This window comes from Mustelus asterias, unplaced genomic scaffold (assembly GCF_964213995.1).
Source record: "Mustelus asterias unplaced genomic scaffold, sMusAst1.hap1.1 HAP1_SCAFFOLD_2806, whole genome shotgun sequence".
Classification (NCBI taxonomy): domain Eukaryota; kingdom Metazoa; phylum Chordata; class Chondrichthyes; order Carcharhiniformes; family Triakidae; genus Mustelus; species Mustelus asterias.
In genome coordinates, this window is record NW_027592751.1 from 1 (window position 1) to 19378 (window position 19378).

General features: G+C 55.6%; 1 protein-coding gene across 1 annotated transcript; it reads left to right on the forward strand.

Annotated features, from left to right (window-relative positions):
* The first annotated feature begins 1705 nt into the window (after positions 1 to 1705).
* LOC144490044 (beta-1,4-galactosyltransferase 3) lies at positions 1706 to 17876 on the forward strand. The gene is made up of 6 exons (XM_078207860.1): positions 1706 to 2382; positions 5770 to 6005; positions 8451 to 8638; positions 9836 to 9958; positions 13381 to 13485; positions 16865 to 17876. The coding sequence occupies exons 1-6, from the start codon at positions 2121 to 2123 to the stop codon at positions 17013 to 17015; spliced, it is 1065 nt and encodes a 354-aa protein (XP_078063986.1). The 5' UTR covers positions 1706 to 2120; the 3' UTR covers positions 17016 to 17876.
* The last annotated feature ends 1502 nt before the right edge of the window (positions 17877 to 19378 follow it).

Genomic DNA, 19378 nt, shown 5'->3' on the forward strand with positions numbered 1-19378 from the left:
TGATAGCACAGTGGGAGTGAACGGAAAGGGTTTGGATCCATTGGGATTGTGCACAGTGGGAATGAATGGGAAGGGGATTGGGATTGTGTACAGTGGGAGTGAATGGGAAGGGGATTGGGATTGTGTACAGTGGGAGTGAATAGGAAAGAGTTTGATCCATTGGCATTGTGTACAGTGGGAATGAACGGGAAGGGGTTTGGGTCCATTGGGATTGTGTACAGGGAGTGAACGGGTAGGGGTTTGGGATTGTGTACAGTGGGAGTGAACGGGAAGCGGATTGGGATTGTGTACAATGGGAGTGAACGGGAAGTGGATTGGGATTGTGTACAATGGGAGTGAACGGGAAGCGGATTGGGATTGTGTACAATGGGAGTGAATGGGAAGGGGTTTGATTCATTGGGAAGTGTACAGTGGGAGTGACTGGGAAAGGGACTGGGATTGTGTACAGTGGGAGTGAACGGGAAGGGGTTTGGGTCCATTGGGATTGTGTACAGTGGGAGTGAATGGGAAGGGGTTTGGGTCCATTGGGATTGTGTACAGTGGGAGTGAATGGGAAGGGGATTGGGATTGTGTACAGTGGGAGTGAATAGGAAAGAGTTTGATCCATTGGCATTGTGTACAGTGGGAATGAACGGGAAGGGGTTTGGGTCCATTGGGATTGTGTACAGGGAGTGAACGGGTAGGGGTTTGGGATTGTGTACAGTGGGAGTGAACGGGAAGCGGATTGGGATTGTGTACAATGGGAGTGAACGGGAAGTGGATTGGGATTGTGTACAATGGGAGTGAACGGGAAGCGGATTGGGATTGTGTACAATGGGAGTGAATGGGAAGGGGTTTGATTCATTGGGAAGTGTACAGTGGGAGTGACTGGGAAAGGGACTGGGATTGTGTACAGTGGGAGTGAACGGGAAGGGGTTTGGGTCCATTGGGATTGTGTACAGTGGGAGTGAATGGGAAGGGGTTTGGGTCCATTGGGATTGTGTACAGTGGGAGTGAACGGGAAGGGGTTTAGGTCCATTGGGATTGTGTACAGTGGGAGTGAATGGGAAGGGGTTTGGGTCCATTGGGATTGTGCACAGTGGGAGTGAATGGGAAGGGGTTTGGGTCCATTGGGATTGTGTACAGTACGTGTGAACGGGAAGGGGTTTGGATCCATTGGGATTGTGTACAGTGGGAGTGAACGGGAAGGGGTTTGGGTCCATTGGGATTGTGTATAGTGGGAGTGAACGGGAAGGGGTTTGGGTCCATTGGGATTGTGTACAGTGGGAGTGAACGGGAAGGGGTTTGGGATTGTGTACAGGTGGGAGTGAACGGGAAGCGGATTGGGATTGTGTACAGTGGGAGTGAACGGGAAGGGGTTTGGGATTGTGTACAGTGGGAGTGAACGGGAAGGGGTTTGGGATTGTGTACAGTGGGAGTGAATGGGAAAGGGACTGGGATTGTGTACAGTGGGAGTGAACGGGAAGGGGTTTGGGTCCATTGGGATTGTGTACAGTGGGAGAGAACGGGAAGGGGTTTAGGTCCATTGGGATTGTGTATAGTGGAAGTGAATGGGAAGGGGTTTGGGATTGTGTACAGTACGCGTGAACGGGAAGGGATTTAGGTCCATTGGGATTGTGTACAGTGGGTGTGAACGGGAAGGGGTTTGGATCCATTGACTGTTGAGGAATTCTCGTCCGGAATTTTGACTTTTTTTGTTGCCTCCTCAGGTCACTGATGGGTCGATCGAGCTGGTTGCTGATTGGCTAGGCGGTACCCATCTTGTCCGATGCCATCAGGTGGCTCACCCCTGGTGCCTTGACCAGAATGTCCCTGGTCAAACGCAGTGATGCCACTTGGCCGGATTGCAGTGCTGCTGCCTTGAGAGGTCCCTGCTGAGCGAAGCGGAGAGTGAGTGGCCTTGACCCGAGGGATAGCTTTGACCCGACTCCACCCCGCCGCTGGAGGCACCCACAAAGGCATCTCCGTGCTCTGGGTGAGGGGGGTGTGCGGCGCTGGGCGAGAGATGGTCTACTGAAGGAAGGAGCACCGCCAGGGTCTCCCACGTGTGACAGGAAGAACCCCTCTCCCCGTGCGTGCGCACGCTCTCTCCTGCAGACAGTCGCCACCATCTGACAGCGATGAAGGTCCCAGCCAAAGCTCGTTACCTCGCCCTCCTGATCTGCGCCCAGCTGATGGTTATTATGATCCTGTACCGGGAGGGTTCCCGCAAGCGAGTGGCTTACCTCATCGGTGTCCTGTGGAAAGGGGGGCCCACGCCGCACAGCCTTCACCTCAACGCCTCCCGCGTTGGCGACGTTTATTTGAACCTCAGTCTCATCACTCGGCCCCTGGTCAGTGAGGATCAGCTGCCGTATTGTCCGGCAGTCTCACCGTATCTGGGTAAGCCCGGGGGCGGTGGGGGGCACACTGATCGGTCTCGGTAACGGTGGCGGGGAGGGTGGGTGTCAGGAAGGGGGGGTCGATCTCCCCCTCTCAGAACCAACCCTCAATCGCTCAAAGTTATGTACCTCCCTTTCATAATCTGTTGAAGTGTGTGTGAGGAGGGGGATTATCTGGGCTTCAACAAGTTTAACTGGTTAAATCAAAATAACTCTGAGACTCTGTATATAAAAGAAGGTAACACTTTATCTAACTAACAGTGAACTGGTTAACTAAAGAACAAAGAAAATTACAGCACAGGAACAGTCCCTTCGGCCCTCCAAGCCTGCACTGACCATGCTGCCCAACTGAGCTAAAACCCCCTACCCTTCCGGGGACCATATCCCTCTATTCCCATCCTATTCATGTACTTGTCCAGACGCCCCTTAAAAGTCACTACCGTATCCGCTTCCACTCCCTCCCCCGGCAGCGAGTTCCAGGCACCCACCACCCTCTGTGTAAAAAATCTGCCTCGTACATCTCCTTTAAACCTTGCCCCTCGCACCTTAAACCTGTGCCCCCGAGTAATTGACTCTTCCACCCTGGGAAAAAGCTTCTGACTATCCACTCTATCCATGCCCCTCATAATCTTGTAGACTTCTATCAGGTCTCCCCTCAACCTCCGTCGTTCCAGTGAGAACAAACCAAGTTTCTCCAACCTCTCCTCAGAGCTAATGCCCTCCATACCAGGCAACATCCTGGTAAATCTTTTCTGTACCCTCTCCAAAGCCTCCACATCCTTCTGGTAGTGTGGCGACCAGAATTGAACACTATATTCCAAGTAAACTATTAACAAGCCACATAAAACCGGATTCTAATGGAATGCTGTTTAAATAGAATTTAAATCGAACACAAAAATAGAATTTTAGTCACTCTCTAAATTACCACCAGGTTTTGTCGTCTTTCGGAATCTTCTGTCTTTGCTGACTTCTTTTGTGTTCTGTTGGTACGTTTGAGATGAGGTTTTCTTTTAAGACATCAATGTGGCTGTTACACAGGCAGAGAACAGTTACTGTCTGTCTCTATCTAGCTGTGATCCATGGCAATCCCTGGCAGGCGGCCTTTTGGCAGTTTGGAGCTGGGAGCTGTGGCCTTTATGCCTCCGATGACGGACCGAAAACCTCCACAAGAGGATTGGTTTACAAGTTATCAAAACATCAAATTCCAATCTATTTGGCTGCTGCTATTCAAATGCCTATTTCAAACTGGTTAAAATTCAAAAACATGTTCTGATTCAAATGCCTAAAGCCTGTTACCAAAGCAGCCCTGTTGTTTTTGCCTCTGATACATTGTTTCAGTCTGGATACACCTGCACCTCCTTTAACTCTCCAAGTATGGCAAATAATCTGCCTTTTAAACAGACAATACAATTCTATATCTCTTAGCATTTTTTACAATGTTTTAATATTTTTAAAAGCGCGAACTTCACAACGATGGCCGATGGTGGAGTGGTTTTGTTTGCTTCCAATACAGCTGGCAAACTCACAAGGGAGAGGTTGTCTCTAAGGCAGGCTTAACGTAACGCGCCAGCACCATCCAGGACAAAGCAGCCCCACTCGATCGACACGCTAACCACAAACATTCACTCCCTCCACCCCCGACGCACAGTGACAGCCGTGTGTACCATCTACAAGATGCCCTGCAGCAACTCACCAAGGCTCCTTAGGCAGCACCTTCCAAACCCACCACCTCTACCATCTAGAAGGACAAGGGCAGCAGATACCTGGGAACACCCCCACCTGGAGGCTCCCCTCCGAGTCACTCACCATCCCGACTTGGAAATATATCGGCCGTTCCTTCACTGTCGCTGGGGTCAAAATCCTGCAAAGGAAAAGTTGGAAAAAGTTTATTTATTAGGCTTACATTAACACTGCAATGAAATTACTGTGAAAATCCCCCAGTCGTCACACTCCGGCGCCTGTTCGGGTACACTGAGGGAGAATTTAGCATGGCTAATGCACCCTAAACAGCACGTCTTTCGAACTGTGGGAGAAAACCCACGCAGACACTGGGAGAATGTGCAGACTCCACACAGACAGTGACCCAAGCTGGGAATCGAACCTGCCCCCCCTCTCCCTCCCCCTCTCCCTCCCCCCTCCCCCCTCCCCCCTCCCCCCTCCCCCCTCCCCCCTCCCCCCTCCCCCCTCTCCCTCCCCCCGGCAGCAGCGCTAACCACTGTGCCACCATGCCAGAACTCCCTCCCTAACAGCACTGTGGGTGTACCTACCCCACACAGGGACTGCAGCGGGTTCAAGATGGCAGGTCACCCACCCCCCTTCTCAAGGGGGCAATAAGGGATGGGCAGTTAATACTGAGCCCGGCCAGCAAGGGGGACAACCCTGAGAGAGAATAACGCAGCTTTTGTTTTGATGAGCTGTCAGAGAGGGCGGATGAGGGTAATGCTGTGGATGTGGTGTACATGGACTTTCAGAAGGCATTCAATGCAGTGCCACACAACAAACTTGTGAAAAAAATTATAGGTCATGGAATATATATATAAAAAATAAATATAACTCCCATCCATTGACTCTGTCTACACTTCCCGCTGCCTCGGGAAAAGCAACCAGCATAATTAAGGACCCAGCGCACCCCGGACATTCTCTCTTCCACCTTCTGTCGGGAAAGAGATACAAAAGTCTGAGGTCACGTACCGACCGACTCAAGAACAGCTTCTTCCCTGCTGCCGTCAGACTTTTGAATGGACCTACCTCGCATTAAGTTGATCTTTCTCTACACCCTAGCTATGACTGTAACACGACATTCTGCACCCTCTCCTTTCCTTCTCTATGAATGGTATGCTTTGTCTGTATGGCGCGCAAGAGACCATACTTTTCACTGTCTGTTAATACACGTGACAATGAATCAAATCAAATCAAATAGAACATGGATAGACAGTAACAGGCAGGGATATTTTTGGGGTTGGAGGAAGGTTTGTATTGGTGTTTCCCAGGGGTGGGTTCCGGGACCCCTGCTTTTCCTGATATAGATTAATAATCTCTGTCTCGGTGTGCAAGGCAAAACCTGGAAATATTGTAAACTGTGAGGACAGTGCAGAGGTTCGGAAGGACAGAGAGAGGTTGGAGTGGGCAGATAGGAGGCAGATGGAGTACTGTGTGGAGAGGTTTGGGGTGGTGAATTTTGGAGAGAATCTAAAATGAGGGGTAAAGTTCGGGCAGGGTGCAGGAGCAGACGTTGTATCTGAGCAGAGATCGTTGAAGGAGGCAGGACAGGTGGAGCGAGCGGGGGTTAATAAACCCGCTCCCTCCCCGGGACGCAGGGTGTATTGGGAGCTCTGACCCGGCCTAATCCACCCCCCCCCCCCTCCTCGGGGTCTTGCCTCTTCCCCAGGTGGTCCGATCCAGGTCGCTTTCCCCCGAGATCTGACGCTGGAGGAGGTGCAGAGGCGGAACCCGTACGTCACGGCCGGGGGAAAGTATAAACCGCCGGACTGCGAGTCGGCGCACAACACGGCCATCCTGATACCTCACCGGAACCGGGAACAGCACCTCAAACACCTGCTGTACTACCTGCACCCCTTCCTACAGCGCCAACAACTTAACTACGCCATCTACGTCATTCATCAGGTCAGTGCTGGGGGGAGGGGGGGAGTGTGGGGGAGGGGGGTGTGGGGGTGTGGGGGAGGGGGGTGTCGGGGGGGGGTGTCGGGGAGGGGGGGGTGGGTGTCCACCTGGGTGAGCAGTGGGGAGGGTTTCATGGTCACACTCGGAGAATGGGCCTCTCCCCCTCTCTGTCTGTCTCCCCCTCCCTCTCATTCTCCCCCTCCCTCCCTCTCTGGTTCCCTCCCTCTCTCATTCTCCCTCCCTCCCTCTTCCCCCCCCCCTTTCTCTTTCTCCCTCTCTTGTTCCCCCTCTCCCTCCTTCCCTCCCTCTCTCTCGTTCCCCCTCTCCCTCCCACCCTCTCTCTCTCTCTCTCTCTCGTTCCCCCTCTACCTCCCACCCCTCTCTCTCTCTCTCTCTCGTTCCTCCTCTCCCTCCTTCCCTCCCTCTCTCTCTCTCTCTCATTCTCCCCCTCCCTCTCATTCTCCCCCTCCCTCCCTCCCTCTCTGGTTCCCTCCCTCTCTCATTCTCCCTCCCTCCCTCCCTCTTCCCCCCCCCCCCTTTCTCTTTCTCTTCCTCTCTTGTTCCCCCTCTCCCTCCTTCCCTCCCTCTCTCTCGTTCCCCCTCTCCCTCCCACCCTCTCTCTCTCTCGTTCCCCCTCTCCCTCCCACCCTCTCTCTCTCTCTCGTTCCCCCTCTACCTCCCACCCTCTCTCTCTCTCTCTCTCTCATTCCTCCTCTCCCTCCTTCCCTCCCTCTCTCTCTCTCTCTCATTCTCCCCCTCCCTCTCATTCTCCCCCTCCCTCCCTCTCTGGTTCCCGCCCTCTCTCATTCTCCCCCTCCCTCTCATTCTCCCTCTCCCTCCCTCCCTCTCCCCCCTCCTTTCTCTTTCTCTCTCTCTCGTTCCCCCGCTCCCTCCCACCCTCTCTCTCTCGTTCCCCCTCTCCCTCCCACCCTCTCTCTCTCTCTCGTTCCCCCTCTACCTCCCACCCTCTCTCTCTCTCTCTCTCTCTCTCGTTCCCCCTCTCCCTCCTTTCCTCCCTCCCTCTCTCTCTCTCTCGTTCCCCCTCTACCTTCCTCCCTCTCTCTCTCTCTCTCTCGTTCCCCCTCTCCCTCCCACCCTCTCTCTCTCTCTCGTTCCCCCTCTACCTCCCACCCTCTCTCTCTCTCTCTCTCGTTCCTCCTCTCCCTCCTTCCCTCCCTCTCTCTCTCTCTCTCGTTCCCCCTCTCCCTCCCACCCTCTCTCTCTCGTTCCCCCTCTCCCTCCCACCCTCTCTCTCTCTCTCTCTCTCGTTCCCCCTCTCCCTCCCACCCTCTCTCTCTCTCTCGTTCCCCCTCTACCTCCCACCCTCTCTCTCTCTCTCTCGTTCCCCCTCTCCCTCCTTCCCTCCCTCCCTCCCTCTCTCTCTCTCTCGTTCCCCCTCTCCCTCCCACCCTCTCTCTCTCGTTCCCCCTCTCCCTCCCACCCTCTCTCTCTCTCTCTCTCGTTCCCCCTCTACCTCCCACCCTCTCTCTCTCTCTCTCGTTCCCCCTCTCCCTCCTTCCCTCCCTCCCCCTCTCTCTCTCTCTCTCTCTCATTCCCCCTCTACCTCCCTCCCCTCCCTCCCCTCTCTCTCTCATTCCCCCGCTCCCTCTCTGTCTCATTCCCCTGCTCCCTCTTCCCGTGTGGTCCACAGTTTCTCCCCGAGTTGGGAGAAACGATCAAACTCCATTCCCGTACAGTCTGATCCTTGCTGCCTGTCCCTGTGTGAGGGAGAGTCCGGGGCAAGGATGTCTCACTGCAGCTGTACGGGGTCTTGGTGAGACCACACCTGGGGTATTGTGGGCGGTTTTGGTCTCCTTATCTGAGAAAGGATATATTTATCACAGAGGGAGCGCAGCGAAGGTTCACCAGACTGATTCCTGGGAAGGGGGAGTGGCGGACGGGGAGAGATTGGGTCGATCGGGCCTGTATTCACTGGAGTTTATCCCTGGAATGGGGGAGTGTCGCACGGGGAGAGATTGGGTCAACCGGGCCTGTATTCACTGGAGTTTATCCCTGGGATGGGGGAGTGTCGGACGGGGAGAGATTGGGTCGACCGGGCCTGTATTCACTGGAGTTTATCCCTGGGATGGGGGAGTGTCGGACGGGGAGAGATTGGGTCGACCGGGCCTGTATTCACTGGAGTTTATCCCCGGGATGGGGGAGTGTCGCACGGGGAGAGATTGGGTCGACCGGGCCTGTATTCACTGGAGTTTATCCCTGGGATGGGGGAGTGTCGCACGGTGAGAGATTGGGTCGACCGGGCCTGTATTCACTGGGGTTTCACTGCAGAGAGAGTGTGGGCGGGAGGGGGGAAGAAGGTGGGCGGGGGGGAGAGGGAGAGCGTGGATTGGACATGTTGACTGGCACAGCAGGGCTGGATGGGCTGAATGGCCTCTCCCTCCTGTTTTCTCTGTTGCTGTGTCTCACTCTCTCTCTCTCTGACACCAGGCTGGGAACCACACGTTTAACCGAGCCAAGCTCCTGAATGTGGGGTTCAGGGAGGCGATGAAGGAGGATGACTGGGACTGCCTCTTCTGCCATGATGTGGATCTGATCCCGGAGGATGATCGTAACCTGTACACCTGTGAAAAAAACCCCAAACACTCCTCCATCGCCATGGACAAATTCGGCTACAAGTAAGAAATAAATCTACTGCCCCCACCCCCAGGGCCACACAGAGCGCCGCAGTGTCAGAGGGTCAGTGCTGAGGGACTGCCACACTGTCAGAGGGTCAGTGCTGAGGGAGTGCCGCACTGTCAGAGGGTCAGTGCTGAGGGAGTGTTGCACTGTCAGAGGGTCAGTACTGAGGGAGTGCCGCACTGTCAGAGGGTCAGTACTGAGGGAGTGCCGCACTGTCAGAGGGTCAGTGCTGAGGGAGTGCCGCACTGTCAGAGGGTCAGTGCTGAGGGAGTGCCGCACTGTCAGAGGGTCAGTACTGAGGGAGTGCCGCACTGTCAGAGGGTCAGTACTGAGGGAGTGCCGCACTGTCAGAGGGTCAGTACTGAGGGAGTGCCGCACTGTCAGAGGGTCAGTGCTGAGGGAGTGCCGCACTGTCAGAGGGTCAGTGCTGAGGGAGTGCCGCACTGTCAGAGGGTCAGTACTGAGGGAGTGCCGCACTGTCAGAGGGTCAGTGCTGAGGGAGTGCCGCACTGTCAGAGGGTCAGTGCTGAGGGAGTGCCGCACTGTCAGAGGGTCAGTACTGAGGGAGTGCCGCACTGTCAGAGGGTCAGTACTGAGGGAGTGCCGCACTGTCAGAGGGTCAGTGCTGAGGGAGTGCCGCACTGTCAGAGGGTCAGTGCTGAGGGAGTGCCGCACTGTCAGAGGGTCAGTACTGAGGGAGTGCCGCACTGTCAGAGGGTCAGTGCTGAGGGAGTGCCGCACTGTCAGAGGGTCAGTGCTGAGGGAGTGCCGCACTGTCAGAGAGGGATGTGGAAATGCTGCATTGAGTTCCTGTGATTGTCGGGACTACTGGTGGCCGGGGTCCTGTTGCCCTATGGGAGGGGAGTGGGGATCCCACTCCGACGGGTGGGCAGGTAGTGGGAGGTGATGGAATCAGGTACGGGGAGCCTGGGGCTGATGGTGATTGGGAATGAGGGGAGTCGGGGGGGGGGTCAGTGTGACACTTGTCACCGGAGTAGTCAACGTGGACTCAGTCGGAGAACTCCCTCACCACTCTCCCCGGATCATAGAATCACCGCGCAGACAAGGCCCATCGAGTCCGCATTGACACGTTAGAAAGACCTGACCTCCCACCTGACCCCAGTGAGCAGCACTTGGCCCGTAGCCCTGGGTGTTCTGACGTGAAGACTGAATGTAATGTTTGCTCCCTCCAGGTTACCCTACCGAACCTACTTTGGAGGGGTTTCTGCACTGACTCCTGATCAGTACATGAAAATCAATGGATTCCCCAATAACTATTGGGGTTGGGGTGGTGAAGATGACGATATTGCTTCCAGGTACGTGTCTGCTTTTCTTCATTCACCTCTCGCTGGTCAGGCCCAGCGTTTAGTCCCAATCCCTATTGGCACTGTATCAAATGCCTTCTGCTAGTCCATGTACACCACATCCACCGCATTACCCTCATCAGCCCTCTCTGTTGGCTCATCAAAACAAAAGCTTTGTTATTCTCTCTCAGGGTCGTTTCTCTGGCTGGCCAGGCCCAGTATTTACCCCCCCCCGCAATTCCTAATTGCCCCTCGAGAAGGTGGTGGGTGAGCCGCCATCTTGAACCCGCTGCAGTCCCCGTGTGGTGTAGGTACATCCACAGCGCTGTTAGGGAGGAGGTTCCAGGATTTTGACCCCAGCGACAGTGAAGGAACAGCCGATATATTTCCAAGTCGGGATGGTGAGTGACTCGGAGGGGAGCCTCCAGGTGGGGGTGTTCCCAGGTATCTGCCGCCCTTGTCCTTCTAGATGGTAGAGGTGGTGGGTTTGGAAGGTGCTGCCTAAGGAGCCTTGGTGAGTTACTGCAGTGCATCTTGTAGATGGTACCCACGGCTGTCACTGTGCGTCGGGGGTGGAGGGAGTGAGTGTTTGTGGTTAGCGTGTCGATCGAGCGGGGCTGCTTTGTCCTGGATGGTGTTGAGCTTCTCGAGTGTTGTTGGAGCCGCACCCATCCAGGCGAGTGGGGAGTATTCCATCACACTCCTGACTTGTGCCTCGTAGATGGTGGACAGGCTTTGGGGAGTCAGGAGCTGAGGCAAGGCATTGGGGAGAGTTACAGAACAAAGAGATCTAGGGGAACATGTTCATAGCTCCTTGAAAGTGGAGTCACAGGTGGGCAGAGTGGTGAAGAAGGCATTCGGCAGGCTTGGTTTCATTGGTCAGAACATTGAATACAGGAGTTGGGATGTCTTGTTGAAGTTGTACAAGACATTGGTAAGGCCACACTTGGAATACTGTGTACAGTTCTGGTCACCCTATTATAGAAAGGATATTATTAAACTAGAAAGAGTGCAGAAAAGATTTACTAGGATGCTACTGGGACTTGATGGATTGAGTTATAAGGAGAGGCTGGATAGACTGGGACTTTTTTCTCTGGAGCGTGGGAAGCTGAGGGGCGAACTTATAGAGGTCTATAAAATAATGAGGGGCACAGATCAGCGAGATAGTCAATATCTTTTCCCAAAGGTAGGGGAATCTAAAACTAGAGGGCATCGGTTTAAGGTGAGAGGGGAGAGATACAAAAGGGTCCAGAGGGGCAATTTTTTCACAGAGGGTGGTGAGTGTCTGGAACAAGCTGCCAGAGGTAGTAGTAGAGGCGGGTACAATTTTATCTTTTAAAAAGCATTTAGACAGTTACATGGGTATGATGGGTGTAGAGGGATATGGACCAAATGTGGGCAATTGGGATTAGCTTAGGGGTTTTAAAAAAAAAAAAAGGGCAGCATGGACAAGTTGGGCCGAAGGGCCTGTTTCCATGCTGTAAACCTTTATGACTCTACTCTTCACAGGATTCCCAGCCTCTGACCTGCTCTGGGAGCCACAGTATTTATACGGCTGGGTCCAGCTCAGTTTCTGGTCAATGGGAACCCCGAGGATGTTGATAGTGGGGGTTTCAGTGATGGGAACCCCCAGGATGTTGATAGTGGGGGATTCAGTGATGGTAACCCCCAGGATGTTGATAGTGGGGGGATTCAGTGATGGTGACCCCCAGGATGTTGATAGTGGGGGGTTTCAGAGATGGGAACCCCCAGGATGTTGACAGTGGGGGATTCAGTGACGGTTACACCACTGAATGTTAAGGGGCGGTGGTTAGAGTGTCTCTTATTGGTGATGGTCATTGCCTGGCATGTGTGAGGCGTGAATGTTATTTGCCACTTGTCAGCCCGAGCCTGGATATTGTCCAGATCTTGCTGCGTTTGAACATGGACTGCTTCAGTATCTGAGGAGTGGTGAATGGTGCTGAACATTGTGCAATCATCAGCGAACATCCCCACTTCTGACCTTATGATGGAGAGTGAGGAGAATGTGGGACTCACTCCCACGGGGAGTGGGGAGAATGTGGGACTCGCTCCCACGGGGAGTGGGGAGAATGTGGGACTCGCTCCCACGGGGAGTGGGGAGAATGTGGGACTCGCTCCCACAGGGAGTGGGGGAGAATGTGGGACTCGCTCCCAAGGGGAGTGGGGGAGAATGTGGGACTCTCTCCCACGGGGAGTGGGGGGAATCTGGGACTCGCTCCCACGGGGAGTGGGGAGAATGTGGGACTCACTCCCACGGGGAGTGGGGAGAATGTGGGACTCGCTCCCACAGGGAGTGGGGGAGAATGTGGGACTCGCTCCCACGGGGAGTGGGGGAGAATGTGGGACTCTCTCCCACGGGGAGTGGGGGGAATCTGGGACTCGCTCCCACGGGGAGTGGGGAGAATGTGGGACTCGCTCCCACAGGGAGTGGGGAGAATGTGGGACTCACTCCCACGGGGAGTGGGGGAGAATGTGGGACTCGCTCCCACGGGGAGTGGGGAGAATGTGGGACTCGCTCCCACGGGGAGTGGGGGAGAATGTGGGACTCGCTCCCACGGGGAGTGGGGGAGAATGTGGGACTCGCTCCCACGGGGAGTGGGGAGAATGTGGGACTCGCTCCCACGGGGAGTGGGGAGAATGTGGGACTCGCTCCCACGGGGAGTGGGGGAGAATGTGGGTCTCGCTCCCACGGGGAGTGGGGGAGAATGTGGGACTCGCTCCCACGGGGAGTGGGGGAGGATGTGGGAATCGCTCCCACGGGGAGTGGAGAGAATGTGGGACTCTCTCCCACGGGGAGTGGGGGGAATCTGGGACTCGCTCCCACGGGGAATGGGGAGAATGTGGGACTCGCTCCCACAGGGAGATGGGGAGAATGTGGGACTCTCTCCCACGGGGAGTGGGGAGAATGTGGGACTCTCTCCCACGGGGAGTGGGGAGAATGTGGGACTCGCTCCCCATGGGGAGTGGGGCGAATGTGGGACTCGCTCCCACAGGGAGTGGGGAGAATGTGGGACTCGCTCCCACGGGGAGTGGGGAGAATGTGGGACTCGCTCCCACGGAGAGTGGAGAGAATGTGGGACTCACTCCCATGGGGAGTGGGGAGAATGTGGGACTCGCTCCCACGGGGAGTGGGGGAGAATGTGGGACTCGCTCCCACGGGGAGTGGGGGAGAATGTGGGACTCGCTCCCACGGGGAGTGGGGGAGAATGTGGGAATCGCTCCCACGGGGAGTGGGGGAGGATGTGGGAATCGCGCCCACGGGGAGTGGGGGGAGAACACGGGACCCCCTCCCGCGGGGAGTGGGGGGAGAGTTGGGACTGAGTCCCATGGCGAGCGGTTGAGGTGAATAGTATCGATATAACCAAGGGTCCCTAGTTGATCCGTCTCTCCCTCTGTTCCCTGTCTGTGTCCAGAATCTATCTGAATGGGATGATTATAGTCCGTCCTGCTGTGCAGCTCGGGAGATACAAGATGATCAAGCACTCGCACGATAAAGGCAATGAGGAGAATCCCAAAAGGTAACTCTTCCCGTTTTGTGTCTGGAATGTTCTGACTGAAGGTGTGGCAGTATCATCATTCAGGTCAGATACTCCAGCCGGCTGTATGGAGCCCGCCTGGATCATCAGTTTTGCATTTGAATTTGGCTCGGATAAGCATGAGATGTTTAACGTCAGGTGTGATTCAAATGAGTCACTCGGGAGCTTTTATCAAACAAAGTTTATTTAGCAATGTAGTTGATGTGTACGGTTAGGAAATTAGCAAGAACTTCGATCAATTATAAATAAGAAAAAAATCGACCACAATGTATAACCCTTAACAAATATATCTGAGATCTTCCAATCAAAACCACAACTTCCTTTCGGCAAAACCCTTTCCACTCAGTTAATGGCAGGGTGTTTGGGAGAGTTACAGAACAAAGAGATCTAGGAGTACAGGTTCATAGCTCCTTGAAAGTGGAGTCACAGGTGGACAGAGTGGTGAAGAAGGCATTCGGCAGGCTTGGTTTCATTGGTCAGAACATTGAATACAGGAGTCGGGACGTCTTGTTGAAGTTGTACAAGACATTGGTAAGGCCACACTTGGAATACTGTGTACAGTTCTGGTCACCCTATTACAGAAAGGATATTATTAAACTAGAAAGAGTGCAGAAGAGATTTACTAGGATGCTACCGGGACTTGATGGTTTGAGTTATAAGGAGAGGCTGGATAGACTGGGACTTTTTTCTCTGGAGCGTAGGAGGCTGAGGGGTGATCTTATAGAGGTCTATAAAATAGTGAGGGGCACAGATCAGCTAGATAGTCAGTATCTTTTCCCAAAGGTAGGGGAGTCTAAAACTAGAGGGCATAGGTTTAAGGGGAGAGATACAAAAGTGTCCAGAGGGGCAATTCTTTCAGAGTGGTGAGTGTCTGGAACGAGCTGCCTGAGGTAGTAGTAGAGGCGGGTACAATGTTGTCTTTTAAAAAGCGTTTAGACAGTTACATGGGTAAGGTGGGTATAGAGGGATATGGGCCAAACGCGGACTATGGGGATTAGCTTAATGTTTTATAAAAAGGGCGGCATGGACAAGTTGGGCCGAAGGGCCTGTTTCCATGCTGTAAACCTCTATGGCGATTCAATGCGGGGCGAAGACTAATGCTCACGTGATACTGGAACGGAGTCCTTTGGTTGAATGCTGCAGTTCTCTGGATGCACTCAGAACATTTTGAAATCAGAACAGCTTCCCAGGACCCCCAGGGAGACTCTCTCTGGCCAAACCACCACCAGCAGATGTTCTCCAGGAAGATTTTCAGCTGGCCAGCAGAATATCCCAAAACCAGAGAGAGAGAGAACCACTGCTTTCAGTCTGATGTCCCTTCTCAAACTAAAACCTGCAGCTCAACAACTGAAAATGGGAGAGCTGCACCTGACCCTAAAACATCCATCCTCCTGACAATGCAGGGTCTTAAAAATAAACCAACCCCATTCAAACCACTGAAGAGCAATAAAAGGGATCCTCGTACACAGCCCAGTGCCACACTGAGAGCTCTAGGGAACATGATTTAATAAAAAAACTCAAAGAAGTATCATAGAATCCCTACAGCACAGAAAGAGGCCATTCGGCCCATCGAGTCTGCACCGACCACAATCCCACCCAGGCCCTACCCCCATATCCCTACATATTTTACCCACTAATCCCTCTAACCTACGCATCTCAGGACACTAAGGGTAATTTTTAGCACGGCCAATCAACCTAACCCGCACATCTTTGGACTGTGGGAGGAAACCGGAGCACCCGGAGGAAACCCACGCAGACACGAGGAGAATGTGCAAACTCCGCACAGACAGTGACCCGAGCCGGGAATCGAACCCAGGTCGCTGGAGCTGTGCAGCAGCAGTGCTAACCACTGTGCTACCGTGCCGCCCATACACTAACCTCTCGGGCAGCTTCCATCGAGGCAGTGGTTAGCACGGCTGCCTCACAGCGCCAGGGTCCCCGGTTCGATTCCCGGCTTGGGTCACTGTCTGTGTGGAGTCTGCACGTTCTCCCCATGTCTGCGTGGGTTTCCTCCGAGTGCTCCGGTTTCCTCCCACAGTCCAAAGATGTGCAGGTTAGGTGGATTGGCCATGCTAAATTGCCCCTTAGTGTCCAAAGATGTGCAGGTTATGGGGATTGGCCATGGGAAATGTGCGAGATCACGGGGATAGGATGCTCTCACTCGATGGGCTGAATGGTCTCTCTCTGCACCATAGGGACTGTATGGTTCCATGTCCTTAGATGATTTGTTGAATAGAAACAATGTTCAGGGATAGGGGATAGAGTGTGGGGGGGGAGGGGGAGGCAGGGGTTGCTACACAGAGAGTTAGCATTGACTCAATGGGTTGAATGGCCTCCTCCTATTCTGTGGATACAATACAACGTCTCACTGAAATGAAATTAATATCTCTGCTTCCCTCCCCCCTCCTCTCTCCCTCTCTGCCTGCCCCTCCCCGCCCCCTCCCACTGCCTGCCCCTCCCCACCCCCTCCCACTGCCTGCCCCTCCCCGCCCCCTCCCACTGCCTGCCCCTCCCCGCCCCCTCCCACTGCCTGCCCCTCCCCGCCCCCTCCCACTGCCTGCCCCTCCCCGCCCCCTCCCACTGCCTGCCCCTCCCCGCCCCCTCCCACTGCCTGCCCCTCCCCGCCCCCTCCCACTGCCTGCCCCTCCCCGCCCCCTCCCACTGCCTGCCCCTCCCCGCCCCCTCCCACTGCCTGCCCCTCCCCGCCCCCTCCCACTGCCTGCCCCTCCCCGCCCCCTCCCACTGCCTGCCCCTCCCCGCCCCCTCCCACTGCCTGCCCCTCCCCGCCCCCTCCCCACTGCCTGCCCCTCCCCGCCCCCTCCCCACTGCCTGCCCCTCCCCGCCCCCTCCCCACTGCCTGCCCCTCCCCGCCCCCTCCCCACTGCCTGCCCCTCCCCGCCCCCTCCCCACTGCCTGCCCCTCCCCGCCCCCTCCCACTGCCTGCCCCTCCCCGCCCCCTCCCACTGCCTGCCCCTCCCCGCCCCCTCCCACTGCCTGCCCCTCCCCGCCCCCTCCCACTGCCTGCCCCTCCCCGCCCCCTCCCACTGCCTGCCCCACCCCGCCCCCTCCCACTGCCTGCCCCGCCCCCTCCCACTGCCTGCCCCTCCCTGCCCCCTCCCACTGCCTGCCCCTCCCCTCCCCCTCCCACTGCCTGCCCCTCCCCGCCCCCTCCCACTGCCTGCCCCTCCCCGCCCCCTCCCACTGCCTGCCCCTCCCCGCCCCCTCCCACTGCCTGCCCCTCCCCTCCCCCTCCCACTGCCTGCCCCTCCCCTCCCCCTCCCACTGCCTGCCCCTCCCCGCCCCCTCCCACTGCCTGCCCCTCCCCTCCCCCTCCCACTGCCTGCCCCTCCCTGATTCCCAGGTTTAATTTGCTGGCTAAGACGCGGCGGTCCTGGAAAGAAGATGGGATGAATGGCCTGGAGTATGTGGTGCTGTCTAAGGAGCACCTTCCCCTGTACACTAACATCACCGTGGACATTGGCAACGAGAGGGGTCTTCGCCGACCCTCCTGACGCACCCCCCCCTGCGATTGTGGGGGTGCTGGGGAGGAGGGAGAGAGACTGGGAGACCCAGGACATTGGAAAATCTTCAGGAAGCTTCGGGAAACCCTGACCAAGCGGACACGACCTGGGGAATCTCGGAGCGAGAGAGAGAGACTTGTTACTGCAGAGATCCGGATCACACGGACTAATCAAACTCACCGGGTTCCCAGGAGAGGTTCCAGCTCCTGGTCTGGGAGACGGATCTCGCTCAGTCCCAGGGTTCGCGACGCTATTCCCGGGAGAATTTCCCAGCGAGCGCTCTCTCCAGCGAAGAACCTCCTTCCTGTGTTTATGACGTCACGTTATCCAAATCTATATCTTTATATTATATATATTTACACAATGTTGTATCGAGCTAGTGGGGGCGGATGGGGGGGGCTGGCAGGGGAGGGTGGTATGAAGGTACCCCCTCACTCTCACCCTACACTCCCCCCTCCCTCCCAACACTCCCCTCCGCCTCTCCCCCTCAGCCCCCCTCCCTCTCCCCCTCAGCCCCAAACATTTGCCCTTATTGGTGTGACAAATGGCCGTTACATGGCTGAGATGGGTCTGATCACCACTTCCTGCCTGGGCGGATTGATACGAGTCGGCCGGAACTACTTTTCCCGTTGTGGGCAGCTCCGCCCGTGCCACTCCTGCCGCCTGCTGGCGGGATGGGTGTATCACACCGACCCGCCCTGTCCTCCCCCTACCCCCCTCCTCTCCCCCCACACCCCCCCTCCCCACCCCCACACTGCGCACGGATATTTCCCAAAGAATGTGTAGACTTGTGGATTTAGTTTTCTGATTTTTGAACAGATTTATACTGCAAAAAATATACTTTTTTTTTACAAACTCGAGGTTGGGGAAGCTTTGCAATGGTTGGGGGCGGGGGTGTCGGGGGGGTGGGGCTCCTGTCGGGGGTGTGGGCGGGTTGCTGTCGGGGGTGTGGGGGAGGGCACTGCTGTCGGGCGCATCGCGGGGGGGTGCGGCCACCAGGGGCACGGGGGTGTGTGTAGGGGGGGGGGTGAAGGGTGGGGGGGCGGCTGGTGGGAGCGGGGAGGTGTAGCTCCTCATCCTCAACCCCGTTCGGAGAGATCATCACACGCCGACCGCGGGTTTTACTGGCGCCCGAAGGTTAGAACATAGAACAGTACAGCACAGAACAGGCCATTCGGCCCACGATGTTGTGCCGAGCTTTATCTGAAACCAAGATCAAGCTATCCCACTCCCTATCATCCTGGTGTGCTCCATGTGCCTATCCAATAACCGCTTAAATGTTCGTAAAGTGTCTGACTCCACTATCACTGCAGGCAGTCCATTCCACACCCCAACCACTCTCTGCGTAAAGAACCTACCTCTGATATCCTTCCTGTTTCTCCCACCACGAACCCTATAGTTATGCCCCCTTGTAATAGCTCCATCCACCCGAGGAAATAGTCTTTGAAAGTTCACTCTATCTATCCCCTTCATCATTTTATAAACCTCTATTAAGTCTCCCCTCAGCCTCCTCCGCTCCAGAGAGAACAGCCCTAGCTCCCTCAACCTTTCCTCATAAGACCTACCCTCCAAACCAGGCAGCATCCTGGTAAATCTCCTCTGCACTCTTTCCAGCGCTTCCACATCCTTCTTATAGTGAGGTGACCAGAACTGCACACAATATTCCAAATGTGGTCTCACCAAGGTCCTGTACAGTTGCAGCATAACCCCACGTCTCTTAAACTCCACCCCCTGTTAATAAAAGCTAACACACTTCTTCACAGCTCTATCCACTTGAGTGGCAACCTTTAGAGATCTGTGGATATGGACCCTAAGATCTCTCTGTTCCTCCACTGGAGATGTTTCCAGAACGTGGGGCATGAGGGGGTCACAAATCTGTGGACTACGGAACAAGGAATGGCCACTCGACCGCTCGACCCTGCTACCCCATTGAATCAGATCGTGGCCAATCTGACTGTAATCTCCAACCCGCCCCCCCCATTCCCCCGTTAACCGTTCACCCATCTGGCTTTGCTTCATAAACATTCGCAGACTCAACGCCCACCGCCTTCTGAGGAAGAGAGTTCCGGAAACTCCGCTCACTCCACCCGAGAGAAAACATTTCTCCCACCTCCATCTGAAATGGGCCGCCCCTTATTTTTAAACAGTGACCCCCCCTCTCCGCCCCGGTTCCAGATTCTCCCACAAGAGGGAACATCCTCTCCACATCCACCCTGTCAATAACCCCCTCAGGATCTGAAAGGTTTCCACCGAGTTGCCTCTCACTCTCCCAAACTCCAGCGGATACAAACCGAACCTCCCCGACCTCTCCTCATAAAACACCCCGCCCATTCCTGGTGTTAGTCTGGGAAACC

What these genes read in the sequence shown, in the direction of transcription:
- LOC144490044 (XM_078207860.1), top strand. Translation starts at nt 2,121, where the DNA reads ATGAAGGTCCCAGCCAAAGCTCGTTACCTCGCCCTCCTGATCTGCGCC. An exon ending in CCATCTACGTCATTCATCAG is followed by an intron (nt 6,006 to 8,450) that starts GTCAGTGCTGGG and finishes CTCTGACACCAG; the next exon opens with GCTGGGAACCACACGTTTAA. An exon ending in AATGAGGAGAATCCCAAAAG is followed by an intron (nt 13,486 to 16,864) that starts GTAACTCTTCCC and finishes CCTGATTCCCAG; the next exon opens with GTTTAATTTGCTGGCTAAGA.